Source organism: Electrophorus electricus, chromosome 5, assembly GCF_041902795.1.
Source record: "Electrophorus electricus isolate QZ-2024a chromosome 5, ASM4190279v1, whole genome shotgun sequence".
Classification (NCBI taxonomy): Eukaryota; Metazoa; Chordata; class Actinopteri; order Gymnotiformes; family Gymnotidae; genus Electrophorus; species Electrophorus electricus.
In genome coordinates this window covers 30,711,783-30,728,101 of record NC_137501.1, presented here as the reverse complement: position 1 = coordinate 30,728,101, position 16,319 = coordinate 30,711,783, and the positions used below count along the sequence as shown (strand labels likewise).

Below are 16,319 nucleotides of genomic sequence, written 5' to 3'. Positions count from 1 at the left end.
TTTTAAGTTAATGTTCTTAATATTGACTTTTGTTTTAAAGCACACTGTTGTTTGTCATCATGACAAGGTGAGACAGTGCAGTTTTTAAGAAAAAAATATCTTCAAGAAGTAATATTTTTCACATTCATAATGAGTACGGTCTTTGGGTACAACATTATCTTGTTTATGCTCACATATACTTAAACTCTAAAAATAGATTTCAGCAATATACTCAAACCTTAAGACTGTTTAGAAAAAATCCAACTTAAAATACATAACACTGACCTACATAACATTATTTGTTAACTGAACAAATAATTTGAAAATGTTGGGTTAAAAGGTTATTCATACACAGTGTAATTCAAAGGTACACATAAAATACTGAAATATGATAACAAAAATATTGTAACTTTATTTATTGGAATTTATTGGCAAATTCCACAATATTGTGCACACTTACTTCATTAATGGAGCCTGGCGAGGAGTCCATTTGGGGATTCTGAGCTTCTTGGCTTTGAATTTTATCCACCACACTGCAGATATCCAAAATCAGCCTATATGAAATGAACATATGAATCAGCCTAAAGGTAGTATGACTTTATGATTTATGAACAAATGGTTCAGTGAAATCTGTCCAAACCTAAACTGGTGATAGCCAAGGGCTTTTAATCTTGGATGGCAGTGGAATAGTTTTGGAATTATGGGACATTTTTGAGAAATAGATAACCAAACTGTTTGGAAGACCCATTAACTACATTAGGACTTTAATATGGATTTTTGAAAAACATTGTTTTGGCATTGTGGAAAAATTCACATAAATGGGTAACCAGAAATAGGTTTCTCTGAATTAAAATGGCATTTAAACACCATTACAGATACAAAAACTTCAAAATGGATTTATTAAAAATATTAAAATCTTTCACACTTGTAATGTTTCAGCCCTACCCTGCACATTTGCAACATTGCACTAGTGATAGCCACTGTTTCGGCTGGCAGTCAAGCCCTATGATAAACGTCTGAGACATACTATAAAGGAAAACCATTTTGCACATTGCTTAAGCTATTTATCTATAATACTAGTTGTGTTTAATGTAGTGACGCAAGTAAACTAGTTAAATCAAGTAAATAATATTTGTTACTTGATTATATTATATAAATGCAGTAAAAGTGCGGGTCTACATCAAAGTATATAACATAAAAAAAGTCCTTTTCTCTTTGCTAAGGGGGTTTGCGGTCGGTCGTGAAATACCTTAATTTTACACATATATAGGGGCATTTAGATTCAAAGCACGGATAGCTTGACCAGCAGTACCCAACAGAATTAAGTCTGGGGAAAAAAACAAAAAAACAAAAAAACAAAACCCGAAAACTCTGAACGATTATCTACTGTACACGTTGTGAAATGCCAGAATGACTTTCCATTAAAAGTAATCTGCAATAATATATATTCGGTAAAAACTTTCAGTGCTTAGAAGTTCCTTTGATAACCCACACTGTTATGAATAGTGCTAACTAAGCTTTAAACCACTTGTGAAAACATTTAGCTGTGAGATATAGTTATTACACTTAAATATCAGGAGAAACACCAGACCGAGAAGATCGCCTGGGCACTTCAGAAACAGGTTTTCAGCATCCGAGTAAAACAACGCTAAGCATTACGATAGGACACATGTTAACGTTAGCGCAACATCATCACGGTAAAATGAGAAATGTGCTACGTGTTTCCGTAACTTTCAGCGACTTAGCTTTCTTCTTTTCGAAAACCAAATAAAAAAATAACCAGGTAAGGGTAATTATGCTGCCTTCAGGTCGTGTATTTACAAGATGAGCGCACATGAACGCCCCAGCACGTGTTTACTGGTGGGAAACTCGGGCGTTTTGACAAGGCCCGACTTTACAAGCTGAGCGCGGTTAGAATTAGTTTTGAACTCGGAATAGTCTTTGAATACTTTCATGTCCTGTAGCTCTTTCTACCGCTAAAAAGCCACTCCGATGTTTATACTTGTTTTATCTCAGGCCTGGTCTAATTCTTTAACTTTATTTTGTTTTTAACTTTATTTTGTTTTTCTTTATTGGTGATATTCGATTTACTTGCCTTTGTCGTATAAGATGTTGCTAGCAAAGGAGGGATGCGGTTTTAATTACAGGCTCTGTGTCTCCCTCTGGTGGCTGAGGGTTGACTAGCAGCTGTTGCCCCATACCTAAGATTGGCTTTTACAATTGGTAGATTTTGTGCAGGGTAGTGTACCAGTTGCTCTTCAAGCAGATAAAAACCATAAATATATTTAAAGGACTAAGTTTAACTTAGCCACATTAGTCTTGAAGCAAAAACGTGAAACTAATTATACACTGTAATCATTTTATTAGGTAAATCTAGATGTAGCAATAGGCTACCAGTCCTTTTCTAGTTAGATATATCTAATCTGAAGTTAGCTGACAGATGGTTCTCTGTATAGTTGTGCAACAGGTTTACTGCACTCTGCATTTGTTGTGGTTGTTTATCTACTCCATTCTGTTCTTCACCTGTTTCTTTGCTTCCTTTCCCACTGCCTGTGGCCTCTGAGCTCTGTCATAACTCCTTCCACCTATCACACACATGGTAGGGCCTACATATTCTCTCTACTCCTCTTCCTGTTACAGCTTCACGCTCATGCTGCCCGAAATCATTCAAAGACAAGTGAGTATAACCAATTACTATTCTTACTGAATTACAAACAATATTTTGACTCAATTATGCTGTATCTTGTTAATCAGGGTTTTTTTTTTCCATGCTCATTTTAGTATTGCAGCATTTTCCTGTACATTCTCTTCCTTTCCGTAGTCGGCTGCACCTTGTTCTCACTTAGTTTAATCCCCTTGGCTCCATACCCCGTGCATGGTTTAACAAATTCCACTAACATATGTGTCATTTTACACATATGATAGACCTACGGTCACATAAGAGCCTAATTCGACACTCTTTCTGTTGAGAATTTATGTGGATGCGGACAAACAAATGTGCTTAGGCACAGACGTTTAGTATTCAAAAATGTTAAATACAATAAAGGGGATATAGACGCATATAAGCACATCTGGGGAAATGGTGGCAGACACTTGGTATTCTGTATTATGAGGCTAAACGTGTCCATAGGTTCTACTGTGTATGATTTGTTGTATAGTGGACATATGAAATTGTAGCAGCTAGGTCAGTTGTGTTTCATTCTGTAATAGCCACAGGACAAAAATAAATAAATAAATAAATAAATGCTGGTTCAAAATGAATGCAATATAAAAAAAAAAATAAACATTGCAAGATTAAAAATTGCAAACTAAAATTGTTTAGTACAGGCCAAAAATATATATCAAAATATTTCTGAGGTCAGGTTATGTAGGACACTATTGCGATTTAACATGAAGGTCCTTTATCGTATAGCAAGAAACTACACTGATGCAGTAGTAGCAATATGATTCTGATTTAATTTTTATGGTAATATGGTAATTTCAGTAACTGAATGCTACTCAGCGGTTGGAATAGTGCTTGGCACGCACAAGGGCAGGGAATGGCAAGCATTTTGAATTTTTTTCCCTGCCTGTGCACCAAAAATGAAGGTTGCTCTCTGCACGACATGCTCTGCAAAAAAAGGTCAGGGTGGGCGAACAGTATCATACCCAACCTCTACAAAGGCCACATCCTGTTCTAAAAGCCTGTGTTGCCATTAAAATAAATAAATTAAAAAATAATAATAATAATTAAAAAAAAAAATATATATATATATATGCAATAAATATATATAAATACATTTGCACATGCATGAAGAAATGTGAAATGCATATGCACAGCATTAACCAGATTTTACATAGTGGGGTAAAATTTAGGGTAGAATGGAGTGTCACCTTGACATGCGCTTTTTGATGCTCAGTTGCTTCTACTACAAAAGAGGTGGTTTCCTGTTTCTGTTAGCAAAAACAAAAGAATCAAAGAGCTACATCTGCTCTGACTTTGCACCTCCATCGTTTGCTGTCTGCATCTATCAACCGTTCAGTTGCCTACACGTTTTAAAGCTGCATAACTCCCTTTACACATTCTGAACACATTCTGCAACAATAGAATAGTACTATCAGCAGATTTAAGACTACACACTAACATGTTACAAACAAGAACAGTTACACTAGTGTTTTCACTTGTGCGATTAGAATTTCAACAGATTGGAAGTAGATTCAAGGCACTCAAGATTGTTATGTTAATGAATGGAACATTTCCATCCTTTTCTCAGGCACTATGAATCCCTCGCTATTCCCGTTTCTGAGCATGCTATGCCTGGTCTCGTCGGCCGTTACTGCGGAAGGTGACCAAGACATGCCAACGAACGGCAACAGTACGCATGAAGCGCTCAACACCACCACCTCTGGCGGTACCAGCGCGATCAGAACAACTCCGATGCTTACAAACAATTCTAGTACGACCAGTAAATACACAGAGAGTCGACCAACGTCTGTGGCGGCCATCAAAGCAAGCAATGCCTCTCCTGGAAGCAAGTGCGGAGAAAGCTGTCTATTAAGCAACACTACGCCTCAAATACCTACTCCCACGGCTAAGGCTGATACAGGAAAAGGAAAAGTAAGAATAGTGGGAACGCTGCTTTTCCTGGTGTGCGTTCTCATTGTTTTGTTCCTCATTTTGTTACGATGGTACAGCCGCAACCCGGACCGCCGCTCCATCCGTGGCCTGTGCAGCAGCCTGGTGGACAGCATGCGGCAGGCTTGGCTTGCCGTGGCTGCACGGATACGGTCACCCCAAAAGCAGCCGGGGGATGAGGAGACGGAGGAGATGGGCACGGGACGGGGAGAGGAGGGGCTGGAGGGAGGCGTGGCAGGAGATGGGAACAGGTGGGGAAAGAAGGAGGACGAGGGGGAGGACGACTCGTCGGATGACTACTCCAGCATGGAAAGTGGGAACGTGGTGGACAACGCACGGAAGGAGGAGGGAGCGCAGAGGAAGGCGGAGGAGGAAGACGACGATGGTGAGGGGGAGATGACGACACCCATACTATTAGGGGATGAGAACACAGACACAGAGGAAGAGGATGATGTCACACCACTGTGAACACACAAGTGTGTGTAACGGATGTTTTCGCCAAGATTTTAATGTTTATTTAAAACAAAAGGTCACAACGTCAACAAAAGTTTTAAAGGTATTTTGAACATTGAAATTGAGCACTGTATGTATTCATCTGAATAAAAGATTTATATTATGCAAGATATTCTGAAATATAAATTAGACCGTCAGTCTCCTTTTATCTTGATATATTTATTTTTTCAAGCAACAACCCAATATTACCCTAAAATTAAATATAATAAAGTGATGAGGGTAAATAAAGCTTTAAATATAATACAATCCAGTCAATATATTAATTGAAAATAGTAACAATTATTTGTAATAATATATAAGTCTCATATTCCTGTAGACAAAATAGCCCATGACTGTAGGTTTTTGCTTTTACACAAGACACCTGTTTTACACGACACATGTAACCGAAAGGTTTCCATTAACAGCGGAAAAGAACAACCGAGCCAACATTGAATTTCAGAGTGAGGTTTTCACAACCAAACATACAATGATTTAACAGAAAATCAGTTTTGCACACAAATTCATTCAGTAGAAAAGCTTTCCAGAAAAACAAAAATTCACTGCACTTAGTTCACGGCCAGCTTTGATCACAATATAACGTTTTCCAACCACGATATTCACAAAGTGTTCACCACCCCAGTGTATCATGATGCTTTGGTTTTGGCATGAACAGCAGGTCAAAAATGGACAGTGCAAAACCCTTCTAAAGAATTCCGACTCCTCAAATGACAGCCACTTTCATTTGCCGCTCCGATGGCACTTTTGTTTCTTGTTGCGTCCTGGTGTTCTGATTGGCTGTGTGGCACAGTTCTCCAGGGGAAGGGGTGGTTTCTGCACGGGGGTCTCCTCATCTTTGTCCATACTGTTCTTGAAGGGGTCTGTGAGGGAAAACTTCGGAGGACTGCAGAGGGAAAGAGAAAGCAAGGTGCAACGAAAGAAGTCAACAAAGCCGGGCATACGCCACAGAGAAATGAAGCAAAAAGAAACGAACAGAAACGTGGCAAGGCTTGTAAATCATACGGAAAAGCCTGCAGGAAGTATACGAGACCTGACAGGTGTGCGCGGGCTGCTGTTGTGCCGGCGGATGGGTCGAGCTCGCGGCTCTAAGGAGAAGCCCTCTTTCAGGCTCTCCAGCACTGAAGGGGCCACATACGTGAAACCCTGTTACACACACACACACACAACACACACACAAGCCTTACAACCCATGGCAACATGTGAAGAGTGTTTAGTTTAATGTAAAAAGTGCAAGCTGTAATAATGAATATCACAGCAAAGTCGAGTTCACGTGCCCACGTTTTCTGTGGCTGGAGAACTCTTATGAAACAACAGAAGCCTCGTTTTTTACTGCACAGTAATTTTTACTACAGTACACTGCAGTTACCTGGAATCTTGTAGGGACTGTAATTACGATTAATATCAAGACAAATGGTATAGCATCAAAGGCCCTAGGCATGCTTATGTATGTCTCACAGCAAAAGCATGATCGGCACTGCCACTCAGGGTTACATCGTCGGGGCTGTCCACAGGAGTCTGTCTGGTGAAGCGGCTGTCAAACTGACTGACATCCTCATCTGACTGCTACAGTTGGAAGGAGAGAGAGAGAGAGAGAGCGAGAGAAAACACACGCACAGACAATGAGTGACCTTTATTCTGAAATTACGACATTACCCTTGAGATCTATAGCATGGCTAATTTTACCTTAATCCTTCATAAATCTCATAATGAAGTCCCATTACATAGAATAAATATGCATTCATGGACAACATGTGCACCCAACCAGTCTAAATCACATACCTGCAATCACTATCCAGGAAAACGAGGCAAGTTTACTGCTGTGTATTGCTAATACCTGTTGTGTGCTAATGTCATCAATAGGTATGAGACCACCAAGTCTGTAGATAATCCTGTCTAATTTGCAGGAAATTCCTGTTTAATTTGCAGGACCTCGGGTCTCTCCAGGAGACATAACAGATATACAGTGACATTAGGCGAGAAGTGACGACAGGGAAGGAAAAAAAAAAAAAAAAAAAAAGAGCCCAAGCGATGAAGGGACAGAACAGAGCAGCAGTACCAGTGGTGGCCTGTAGGGCGGCTCCGTGCGCTTGTTCAGCAGGTCGTCCCAGACAATGTGTCGGAAGAAAGGATGCTTCTACGAGATGCAAATATGTTCATGAAAACAAAAACAATAGTCCAGTCCTGAGATTTGCTATGACTGTATGAGCTAAAAATCTGTGCGTGTGGAGTATACTGCTTTCTGGTACCTGTATATCAGAGCAGTCAGCCTTACCAGATCCCAGCCTCTGAGATGGATTCTTCTTCAAAAGCTATGGAGCGAAAAATGATGGATGGATGATAAAGATATAATGAAAAAGTGATTTTTACATGAACAGGTTTTCCTTCCTCTTTTTAGAAGTGCAATATGAGCACCGGAACAAAAAACGCAAGAATGGAGAAGGGGGGGTGCGCCCCCCCCCGAGGCAAAACCTTTTTGATCATGTCTCTAGCATCAGGCGTGAGGTAAGGGGGAAGGGAGAGTTTACACTTCAGGATTTTGTCGATGGTCTTCTTCCTGTTATCGGCCGTGAACGGAGGCTAAGAGTGGAAAAACAAAAAAGGGTGACACTTGGAAAGGGGACACAACAGGCCATAGATATGTGGAAACATCTGAACATAAATTTGGAATTCCCCACACTCCTCCAATATTTAAAAATGCGTTTGCATTTGAAATAAGCAATTATTGTTTTGTCTAAGAGCTGACTCAGACATTGGACGAAGAAAGCCACAGATTTTCTCCCAATTTTTAGTTGTAGCCAATTCCCACCCCTCAGGTAACTGGGCTGTTGAGCTGTGAAAACTTTAGAGGGCAGCATATCGCACTTATAGCATAGCACTCTATGCCCCATTCTAATGCATGAGCTCACAGACACCCCTGATTGGCCAGTGTCACTGTGATTGTGGAGAGAGAGTATCCATGCCTCCCAGAGAGCATGGCCAGTTTGCTGTCTCAGGGTTCCCTGTGGCGTAATTAGGGATTGAACCTGCGGTTTCTGGATGATGGGGCGGACGCTAGTTTGGGTTCGCCATCCAATTGTGGGTTAGGTGCGTGTGTCTCTCTCACCGAGCCAGTCATCATGTCGTACATCAGTGCTCCTAGGCTCCACCAGTCCACTGCCCTGTTGTGTCCTGAGCGCGTCAGGATCTCTGGGGCCCTGAAACACCAGACGGACATGGCACGCTCTGCCCTCTGTAAACCCACAGACACCTATGACCCCGCCGTCTACCCACTGCTACTGGTTCCATCATAGACCAACTCAGTGTATTTGTATAAGGAGTGACATCACTGAAAAAACGGGGTCAAACCTGCCCATTTTAGCGACGTTTCAGCCTGAACACGATTTTACTTTTGCATGCCCTCTAGCACAGATCAGATCTGCAGTTTGTTAGTTTCTTGTGTTTTGCACAAACGGGAAGTGCTCTGTAGTTCCACAGAGCAGCTCACAGGCTTCCCCTGTACAGTGGGCCTCTTTCACTGTCCCGACTGACACTGGCATTCCTGAGTTGCACCTCCCTGGTCTCTGGACTGGTAGAGAGATTGTATTCATAACAGCCATTTTCTCAAATTCATGATTCTTTGCTTTCACAAGTCAAATAGATTTATGGCATTTAGCTGACGCTTTTATCCAAAGCGACTTACAATTATAACTGAGTACAACGTGAGCAATTGAGGGTTAATGTTGGGTCCCTGAGCCTTGAGCCTTGCTCAGGGGCCCAACAGTGGCAACCTGGTGGTGGTGGGACTTGAACCGGTAACCTTCCGATTACATGTCAAGTACCTTAACCCCTGTGCTACCACTGTCCACATACATAAATACATACATGATCACACAGTGATCATTTCTTTTATTATCTTTTGCCATTATAGTACAGCTCAGGTACAAACCCATTCCTGAGATATTTAAGTAAAAAAAGGAGGAGCTTGGTTCCACCTTAAAACCATTTACACAAGCACATAAGCATCGCTTACTCACATGTACTCGATGGTGCCGCAGAAAGTATGCGTGACAGCTCCATCATGGATGGATTCCTTGCACAGGCCAAAATCGGTGAGCTTAATATGGCCTTAAGGAAGGAAGGAAAGACTGCGTGTCACGTTTCTGGCCCATTACATACAAAAGAGCTATTAACATCAAAATGAGCAAGGAAGGATAGCTTGCGTCTGTGAGCCACCATGAGAACTCCAAGAATGCAGATGTGTCATTTCTTAAACCGTATTTCATTGCAGCTCTCTTTCTTAAATGAAACATTAGCCTTAAAAGCTTTCAAAGGCACCAGCCTGCAACTGATAAGGGACCCTGTCTTTCAGGTATGTCTCATTTCATTACTATGTCTGCTTTTTTGTCAGGACTTGGCAAGAACAGTAGAACACACAGAAACACTCATTCAGGCTTAATCCATTTCTCAAACGTAAAACGTACGACTGCAGGGCATTTAAAGAGTGACTCAGCCTGTCTAACAGGTTCTGGGCGTAAACGCTTGGGTTTCGACCTTGTGTACCTTCATGACTGAGCATGATATTCTCAGGCTTCAGGTCTCTGTAGATGATCCCATTTGAGTGGAGGTGGCCAAGAGCCAACGTGATCTCACCCAGGTAGAAGCTGGCAATGCAGGACAACACAAAGTCAGTAACAAAACAGTAAATGTCTGATGAAGGACTCAATGCAGGTCTGTCAGCACTGTAGTGCCCACACCGCTGCAGGTTCTACACCACATAATGCACAAGGTTTTTAAATGGAGTCCAAAAACCATTTCTAATGCCATATTGATTTGACATTTCCTGCTGGGAACACCCAACTGCTTTCCAATTCTTATACTGCTCAGACTTCGATGTTGTTTCTTACCAGGCTGTGTCTTCCATGAAGATCCCCTCCTTTTCTAGTTGCATAAACAGCTCTCCACCTGTATTTATATGGGTGTTGAAAAATAATCTCAATACATCAGATATAATGGGGGCCAAGACAAGAAAGGTTGTACCATACATTGCCAGTTTCATTACCACGTAATACCACACAGTTAAATGCCCCAATAATATTCTTAGCAATAGACTCAAATTATGCTTTTAAAATAATGTTGATTGTGCATGTAAAAACTGCAATGGTGCACAGTTCATGTTGTTGCAGCTCTTGCATCTCTCTTGTTCTGCACAGAACATTTCACTATGAGGTTTTGTGGTTTTCCCTGCTGTAACACAGAAGACTTAAGTCTAATTGTGAAAGACTCCAGGGGTGAATTCAAGCGTATCAGAGCAGGGAAAATTGAACTGTGAATCTGCCTCCACATTCCAGATCTGAGTACCAGGGCACTATTCAATCAGAATATTGTGCTTCCTTATAGTGAATTATAATCGGCAAACAAACAGAAGACCTGACCAACATAAACGTCACCTGCTCATAGCAGTGTTTACATAAAAATACAGGTATCCATATATACACACGCCCCCTCGCATCCACATCCCCACAGCCACACACCCAAAGCCTCACCACTTAGACATTCCAGTATGAGGTAGAGTTTGCCTCCAGTCTGAAAGGCGTACCACAGGTCCACGATAAAGGGGTGGCGAATGGTCTCCAAGATCTCTCTCTCCGCCCGAGTATGGGCAGTGTCTTTCGCATTGCGCACAATTTTTGCCTAAGTGTGAGCACATGTTCATTTCAGAGGGAGAGGGAGAGAGTGAGTAACAGAGAGAGAGAGAATGGGCAGGGTGTGTGAGAGACATGGGAGGGGGGGTGCATATTTGAGAGCATGTGAAAGAGACAAAAGAGAGAGCAACAAGTTAGTTTAAATCTTCATTCTTCCATCTTTTTCCATTAAAAAAAACAAAACAAGAAAAAATTATTTCCCTCCTTTTGTCAGCATAGGATAATAGAATTAAGCATGTCTGTTAGATCTACAACTTGAAAATGGAACTTACTTTTTTCAATACTTTCATGGCAAATATTTTACCAGTCTGACTTCCTTGCACTTTACGAACCTGGAATACCTAAACAAAAAGGTTGGGAGAATGGTGTTTGCACATGCAGCACATGTGCAAACATGATCTCATACCCACACACACACACTGCATAAAATATGATTTCTCACACACCTTGCCATAGCCTCCTTTCCCCAGTACAGTGAGCAATTCAAAGCATTCTGGGCCCACTCTCTCACTGTTCCGATTGACACTGGCGCTCGTGAGTTCCACCTCCTCGGTCTCTGGACTGGTAGAGAGATCATATTCATAACAGCCATTTTCTCATATTCACGATTCTTTGCTTTCACAAATCAAATACATACGGCTCTGTTTCTGCCACCGTGAAGTTGCAAACTTCATCCTAAAAACAAATAAAATCTATCAGATAGATTGTGCATAATTTTTTTTTAGAAAATTTAAAAAGTAGATTTGAACTAATGGTTGATGAGTCACATCTGTTTAATATAACCCAACAGTCAGGATCAGACACTATCAAGACACAGGCAGTTTCTAGGCAAAGTCTCACCCTTTCCCAGCTTTCACTGCTACTTATACTTGGAACAATCAGAGCTCACAGATGCAATTACTGTTTAATTTATGCGCCATTTTATGACATTTAAAATCTAATCTGCATTTGTCAAATACAAATGGTATTTGTCAGGAGGGAGGTAGGTGTGTGGGCACTTAGAATCCTACAAGCGTAGTGTTCCCTCACCTCTGCGTCGCTTACATCCTCCGATTCCAGGTCGATGTCAAACACTCCTGCCATTCTATGGAAACAGTTAAACACTTAAAGAAATGCAACTTTCCACCACGCATGTTCCTTAAAAATAAAGCAACAAATGTATAATTACTGGTCTGTGTCAGGGAAGAACATGGAATCTCCCTATACTGAGCTGTCCGACTGCCTCGAGGTATTTATCATTCCTGCACGCCGGGTCTTAACTTTGGGGTATTTTGGAAACACAGGCTAAATGAACCTATTTTGACGCATCATGCTGGATCTGCACAAACGTGCAGTGATCAAGAGAGTCTTCTGAACACGCTGGTGTAGTTACACACTCGCGATCTGCCTCAGCTCAGCTGTTCGTTTTTCCATCATAGTATCGGTTATGAGTTTATGAGTCATTCCTGAATTTGGGAGGAGATGAGCCAGAGGAGCTGGGAATTCTGGAAATGTTACATCAGAAGGAACATTAAGAACTATGGGGAAAATAGCTTTGACTCTCGTGTAACAATTCTACTTTTAGAGCCTGTCCCTGTAGTGCGTGGGATAATTTCACATTTTTGTGCTATAAACATGTTCTCAAGTTCACCTAGTTGCAAGCGCCCACACCCACAAACTCAGTTAATAAGCTGTCAGTCATCTGAGAGGAAGGATATTGTGAATTATCGGAATTTATACTAACCACACAAGCACTCATTTTGTGAGGTCACATCAATGCAAGACATCCAACCCTGACATTTCAGTTTCAAGAGTGCAATGAACAGCTAGAGATGTCAACTGTATTAAAAAGAGCTATGGCACATTTTAAATGGGACAACAGTCATCTTAAGCACCGTTTTGCGTTATCTGAAAGTCACACAACACACACTGCACACTTGGTTGTTGGGTTGAGGTTCAATGATAATCTCACAAACAGCTGTGACTTAAGATACAATAACATTGTACCACCACTGTGGAGCGATTCTAGGAAAAAAGACAGTCGTATGTTTAGAGCACAAAGCACTGTGTCCATTACAGTGCTTACTGATCAGGGCAATGTCTAACAAAAGTCCATACTAAATTGATGGGTAAAATGCAAACCACATTTAAGAGTACAGCTTAATTCATTCATTCATTCATTCATTCATTCATTCATTCATCAGTGAGCCTCCACGAACCCAATTAATGCCGCACATATTTGTGTCAAATTCATGATATTCAGAAATGGTACTAAACGTGTTAGTTTTTTTTAACATAATCAGCTAACATTTTTGTCTTCTTAATGACAAAAGTCTTCAGGAGGTCTTAACAGATACCCAGAGGTTGGTGTCAACTTTCAATGTGTTCCTGCTGATCTGTTCTGTTATTACACTAAAGATCACACACATCTGGGATGTAAAGATATGGCACAAGGACTGCAATTGGCAACATACAAAACCCATGAGCTTCAAGTAGAATTTCTTCCGAGGTTTATAATTGCAAAACATGCTGTGGCTCATAAGAAACAAAATCATGGGCATGGAGTTCTAACATTAGTGGATATATCTTGTTTTTTAACAATTCTCAAGTTATCTACATAGATAGCTAAGAAAGAAGGAAAAATAGGTCTAGCTGAATTCTGATTTGTAAAATACTCTGGTTCAAACGCTACACGTGTAAAGCCGGCGTTTTACGTTAGCCAACAATATTTAAATAATACATGGTGAATGTAGAATTTGAATTTTTGTGGCTAATCCTTATACAATCCGATGCATAAACAATCACGGACATATTTAATTGGAAAATAAACGTATTCACACTTGTTGTTCAATGCTACATTCAGTTGACCTTTTTTTTTTGCCAGGCCCGTTTTACACTAGCTAATATCTGACACGATGGATAAACTCACATGACCTTATGGGCCTTGGTAGGTTAGTACACTAAACTCACGTGAATAGGTGGGCCTTGGTAGGTTAGTACACCAAACTCACGTGACCCTTTGGGCCTCTGTAGCTTAGTACACCAAACTCACGTGACCCTGTGGGCCTTGGTAGGTTAGCACACCAAACGCACGTGACCCTGTGGGCCTTGGTAGGTTAGCACACCAAGATCACGTGAACCTGTGGGCTTTGGTAGGTTAGTACACCAAACTCACGTGACCCTGTGGGCCTTGGTAGGTTAGTACACCAAGAACACGTGACCCTGTGGGCCTTGGTAGGTTAGTACACCAAGATCACGTGACCCTGTGGGCCTTGGTAGGTTAGTACACCAAGATCACGTGACCCTGTGGGCCTTGGTAGGTTAGTACACCAAGATCACGTGACCCTGTGGGCCTTGGTAGGTTAGTACACCAAGATCACGTGACCCTGTGGGCCTTGGTAGGTTAGTACACCAAGAACACGTGACCCTGTGGGCCTTGGTAGGTTAGTACACCAAGAACACGTGACCCTGTGGGCCTTGGTAGGTTAGTACACCAAACTCACGTGACCCTGTGGGCCTTGGTAGGTTAGTACACCAAGAACACGTGACCCTGTGGGCCTTGGTAGGTTAGTACACCAAGAACACGTGACCCTGTGGGCCTTGATAGGTTAGTACACCAAGATCACGTGACCCTGTGGGCCTTGGTAGGTTAGTAATCCAAACTCCTTTTGGTTAGCTCGGCTATCATTTTCACACCCTGGCTATTCCTACAGATATGTTTACAAATTAGCTAACAGCTAGCTAGCTAGCAACATGTTCTCGGTTAGCTATCGCAACGTTACGAAAGACGGGATATCAACATCTCATGCGTTTGGTTTACGGTGGCAAGTGACAAAGTGTAAACTTGCAGTGTGTGAAATAATCTGTGCGAGTGTACAGCAGGATGAAACTACTTTAGCTGCACGGCGCTAGCCTGCTAGCTGGATAATAGCGAGCAGTTTTGAGACTAACATCTTACCTGATCGTACCTTGATCCGCGTCCCCAATCGACTTCTGATCCCGCCGTTGGCAGTTTAACGTGGCACAAACGGGCTATTCGGTAGGTTGTTATACTACCGTAAAAAGCGCTTGGACCTCAGTGAAGCCCCGCAGCCTAGCTACCATGGACGTCATCAGTACGAGACGTGACGGTACCTCCGAGCATGGAAATGAAACCCGTTGAGTTTCCCCTCACTAATGACTTCAATACGAATGATACAAGACTTTTGCATTTACGGTGCCATTGCACTGCTTGGATACCATCACTACGCGTTTCTCAACAATGAATATCCGTACGACCCACTTTATTCCGCTTCTGACTGCAGGCTATACACCTGGGCAGGCGAAGCGACAGCATGGTAGTAGGGGCCAGATAAATTATGGTAAATGATGGTATTAGGGGTCAGATAAATTAAAAAAAAAACTTTCCGAACTATAATGAGCACCTTCTCCGTTCTGCATCCCCCCCCCATTCCTCAAAAAGGGTCCCGGGTCATTTCAGTCGTCTACTGGTAGCAAGTCCTTTCCTTTTAGGAGCTACGGTCTCTTGTCCAAATCTCATATTTATAGAAGAATTAAGAGATATTATAATGTTTTAGCTGTTTTTTTAAAATATGATGCAGCTTTCTAACTTCCAGGAGTAAAAGCAAGTTACTACGATATTGACGAGAAAACAAAATTGGCGATTTTACTTGTTTAAATACATACAGTCGCATTTTCACGCACGCCCCGTAGTCTCTACAGTCTACCCATTCTCATGTGATCTTTTAGTACAACGGTGCGAATAAGAAATGTTTTGGTTATGATGCTGCGCGGTGCCGGAATCGTCCATCATCTGGAAGGCGTAGCATGACTGAAAGTGAACTCAGCAGTTCAAACAGCGATGTGTCTTTACCTGCACTTCCCACTGGATGGCGCTGCGGTAGTGCGTTTATGGTAGGCAGTTAGGCGTTTGACGTTTAAATGTACCCCCCCAACCTCAAATGATTGAGTTTAAGGTTTCCAGCACCCCCAGACTTAGAAAACTACTTGATTTGTGGCCTCAGCAGTAGACTACTATGTCTTCTGGTTTGCAATCACAAATGTTTTATGCAAAATAATTTGAGTTGTGCTGTTACTGTAAACCAATGAAACTATTCTGAAGACTACATTTCTGCAAGAAAGCTGAAGAAAGCTTCATAAGTGAACCATCTCCAGCAGATTTTTCACTGTTGGATTTGGATGTGCATTTGCATCAACAAGTGGAAATAACTGGTTTGATAGTCGACATTTCTACAAGACGTGCAGCTCATCAAACACAAAATATCAGGCCTGCCCTCCAGACAGGGCCTCTGAAACCAGGAGTAGTTAAATGTGTGTGTGTGTGTGTGTGTGAGTGAGAGAGAGAGAGAAAGAAAGAAAGAAAGAAAATGGTACTCCCTACTACTAATTCAGAAACAACTAAAGATAGCAAAGGCTATCTCAACGCCGCACTTACTGCCATTCATAACCAGGTCCCAAACCTTCGTCGGCAGGTCACGATACTAAACCTGCTGGGTATTTTTCGGGCGTGTGAGCGACCGGCGAGCCTCTCGGAT

The 16,319-nt window shown here is 41.7% G+C and overlaps 2 protein-coding genes across 5 annotated transcripts; one reads left to right on the top strand and one right to left on the bottom strand.

The window, feature by feature from the left end:
- The first annotated feature begins 2,520 nt into the window (after window positions 1–2,520).
- On the top strand, window positions 2,521–5,210 carry LOC118241987 (uncharacterized). The gene is made up of 2 exons (XM_035529993.2): window positions 2,521–2,656; window positions 4,233–5,210. The coding sequence occupies exon 2, from the start codon at window positions 4,238–4,240 to the stop codon at window positions 5,060–5,062; it is 825 nt and encodes a 274-aa protein (XP_035385886.1). The 5' UTR covers window positions 2,521–2,656; window positions 4,233–4,237; the 3' UTR covers window positions 5,063–5,210.
- LOC113568160 (ribosomal protein S6 kinase beta-2-like) lies at window positions 5,078–15,187 on the bottom strand. Of its 4 annotated transcripts, none has more exons than XM_026996339.3 (16): window positions 14,723–15,187; window positions 11,815–11,869; window positions 11,423–11,460; window positions 11,232–11,346; window positions 11,058–11,126; window positions 10,627–10,774; window positions 9,988–10,045; window positions 9,644–9,744; window positions 9,118–9,208; window positions 8,208–8,298; window positions 7,574–7,681; window positions 7,351–7,413; window positions 7,161–7,238; window positions 6,560–6,667; window positions 6,140–6,247; window positions 5,078–5,987 (listed from the first exon to the last, which is right to left on the bottom strand). In XM_026996339.3, exons 2-16 carry the CDS (start codon window positions 11,866–11,868, stop codon window positions 5,934–5,936), a joined length of 1,284 nt encoding a protein of 427 aa, XP_026852140.2. In that variant the 5' UTR covers window position 11,869; window positions 14,723–15,187; the 3' UTR covers window positions 5,078–5,933. The 4 variants fall into 4 exon arrangements, with proteins under 4 accessions (XP_026852140.2, XP_081570894.1, XP_026852139.1 ...); XM_081714768.1 differs by having other exon boundaries at window positions 6,135–6,247; window positions 14,733–15,184; XM_026996338.3 differs by having other exon boundaries at window positions 6,135–6,247; window positions 14,723–15,181.
- Between the last annotated feature and the right edge of the window lie 1,132 nt (window positions 15,188–16,319).

Coding starts and splice junctions, on each gene's coding strand:
- LOC118241987 (XM_035529993.2), top strand. CDS start 4,238: ATGAATCCCTCGCTATTCCCGTTTCTGAGCATGCTATGCCTGGTCTCG.
- LOC113568160 (XM_081714768.1), bottom strand. CDS start 11,868: ATGGCAGGAGTGTTTGACATCGACCTGGAATCGGAGGATGTAAGCGAC. Junction 11,347..11,422: donor ACGGTGGCAGAAACAGAGCC/GTATGTATTTGA, acceptor TCTCTCTACCAG/TCCAGAGACCGAGGAGGTGG. Junction 8,299..9,117: donor TGCGGCACCATCGAGTACAT/GTGAGTAAGCGA, acceptor CTGGTGTTTCAG/GGCCCCAGAGATCCTGACGC.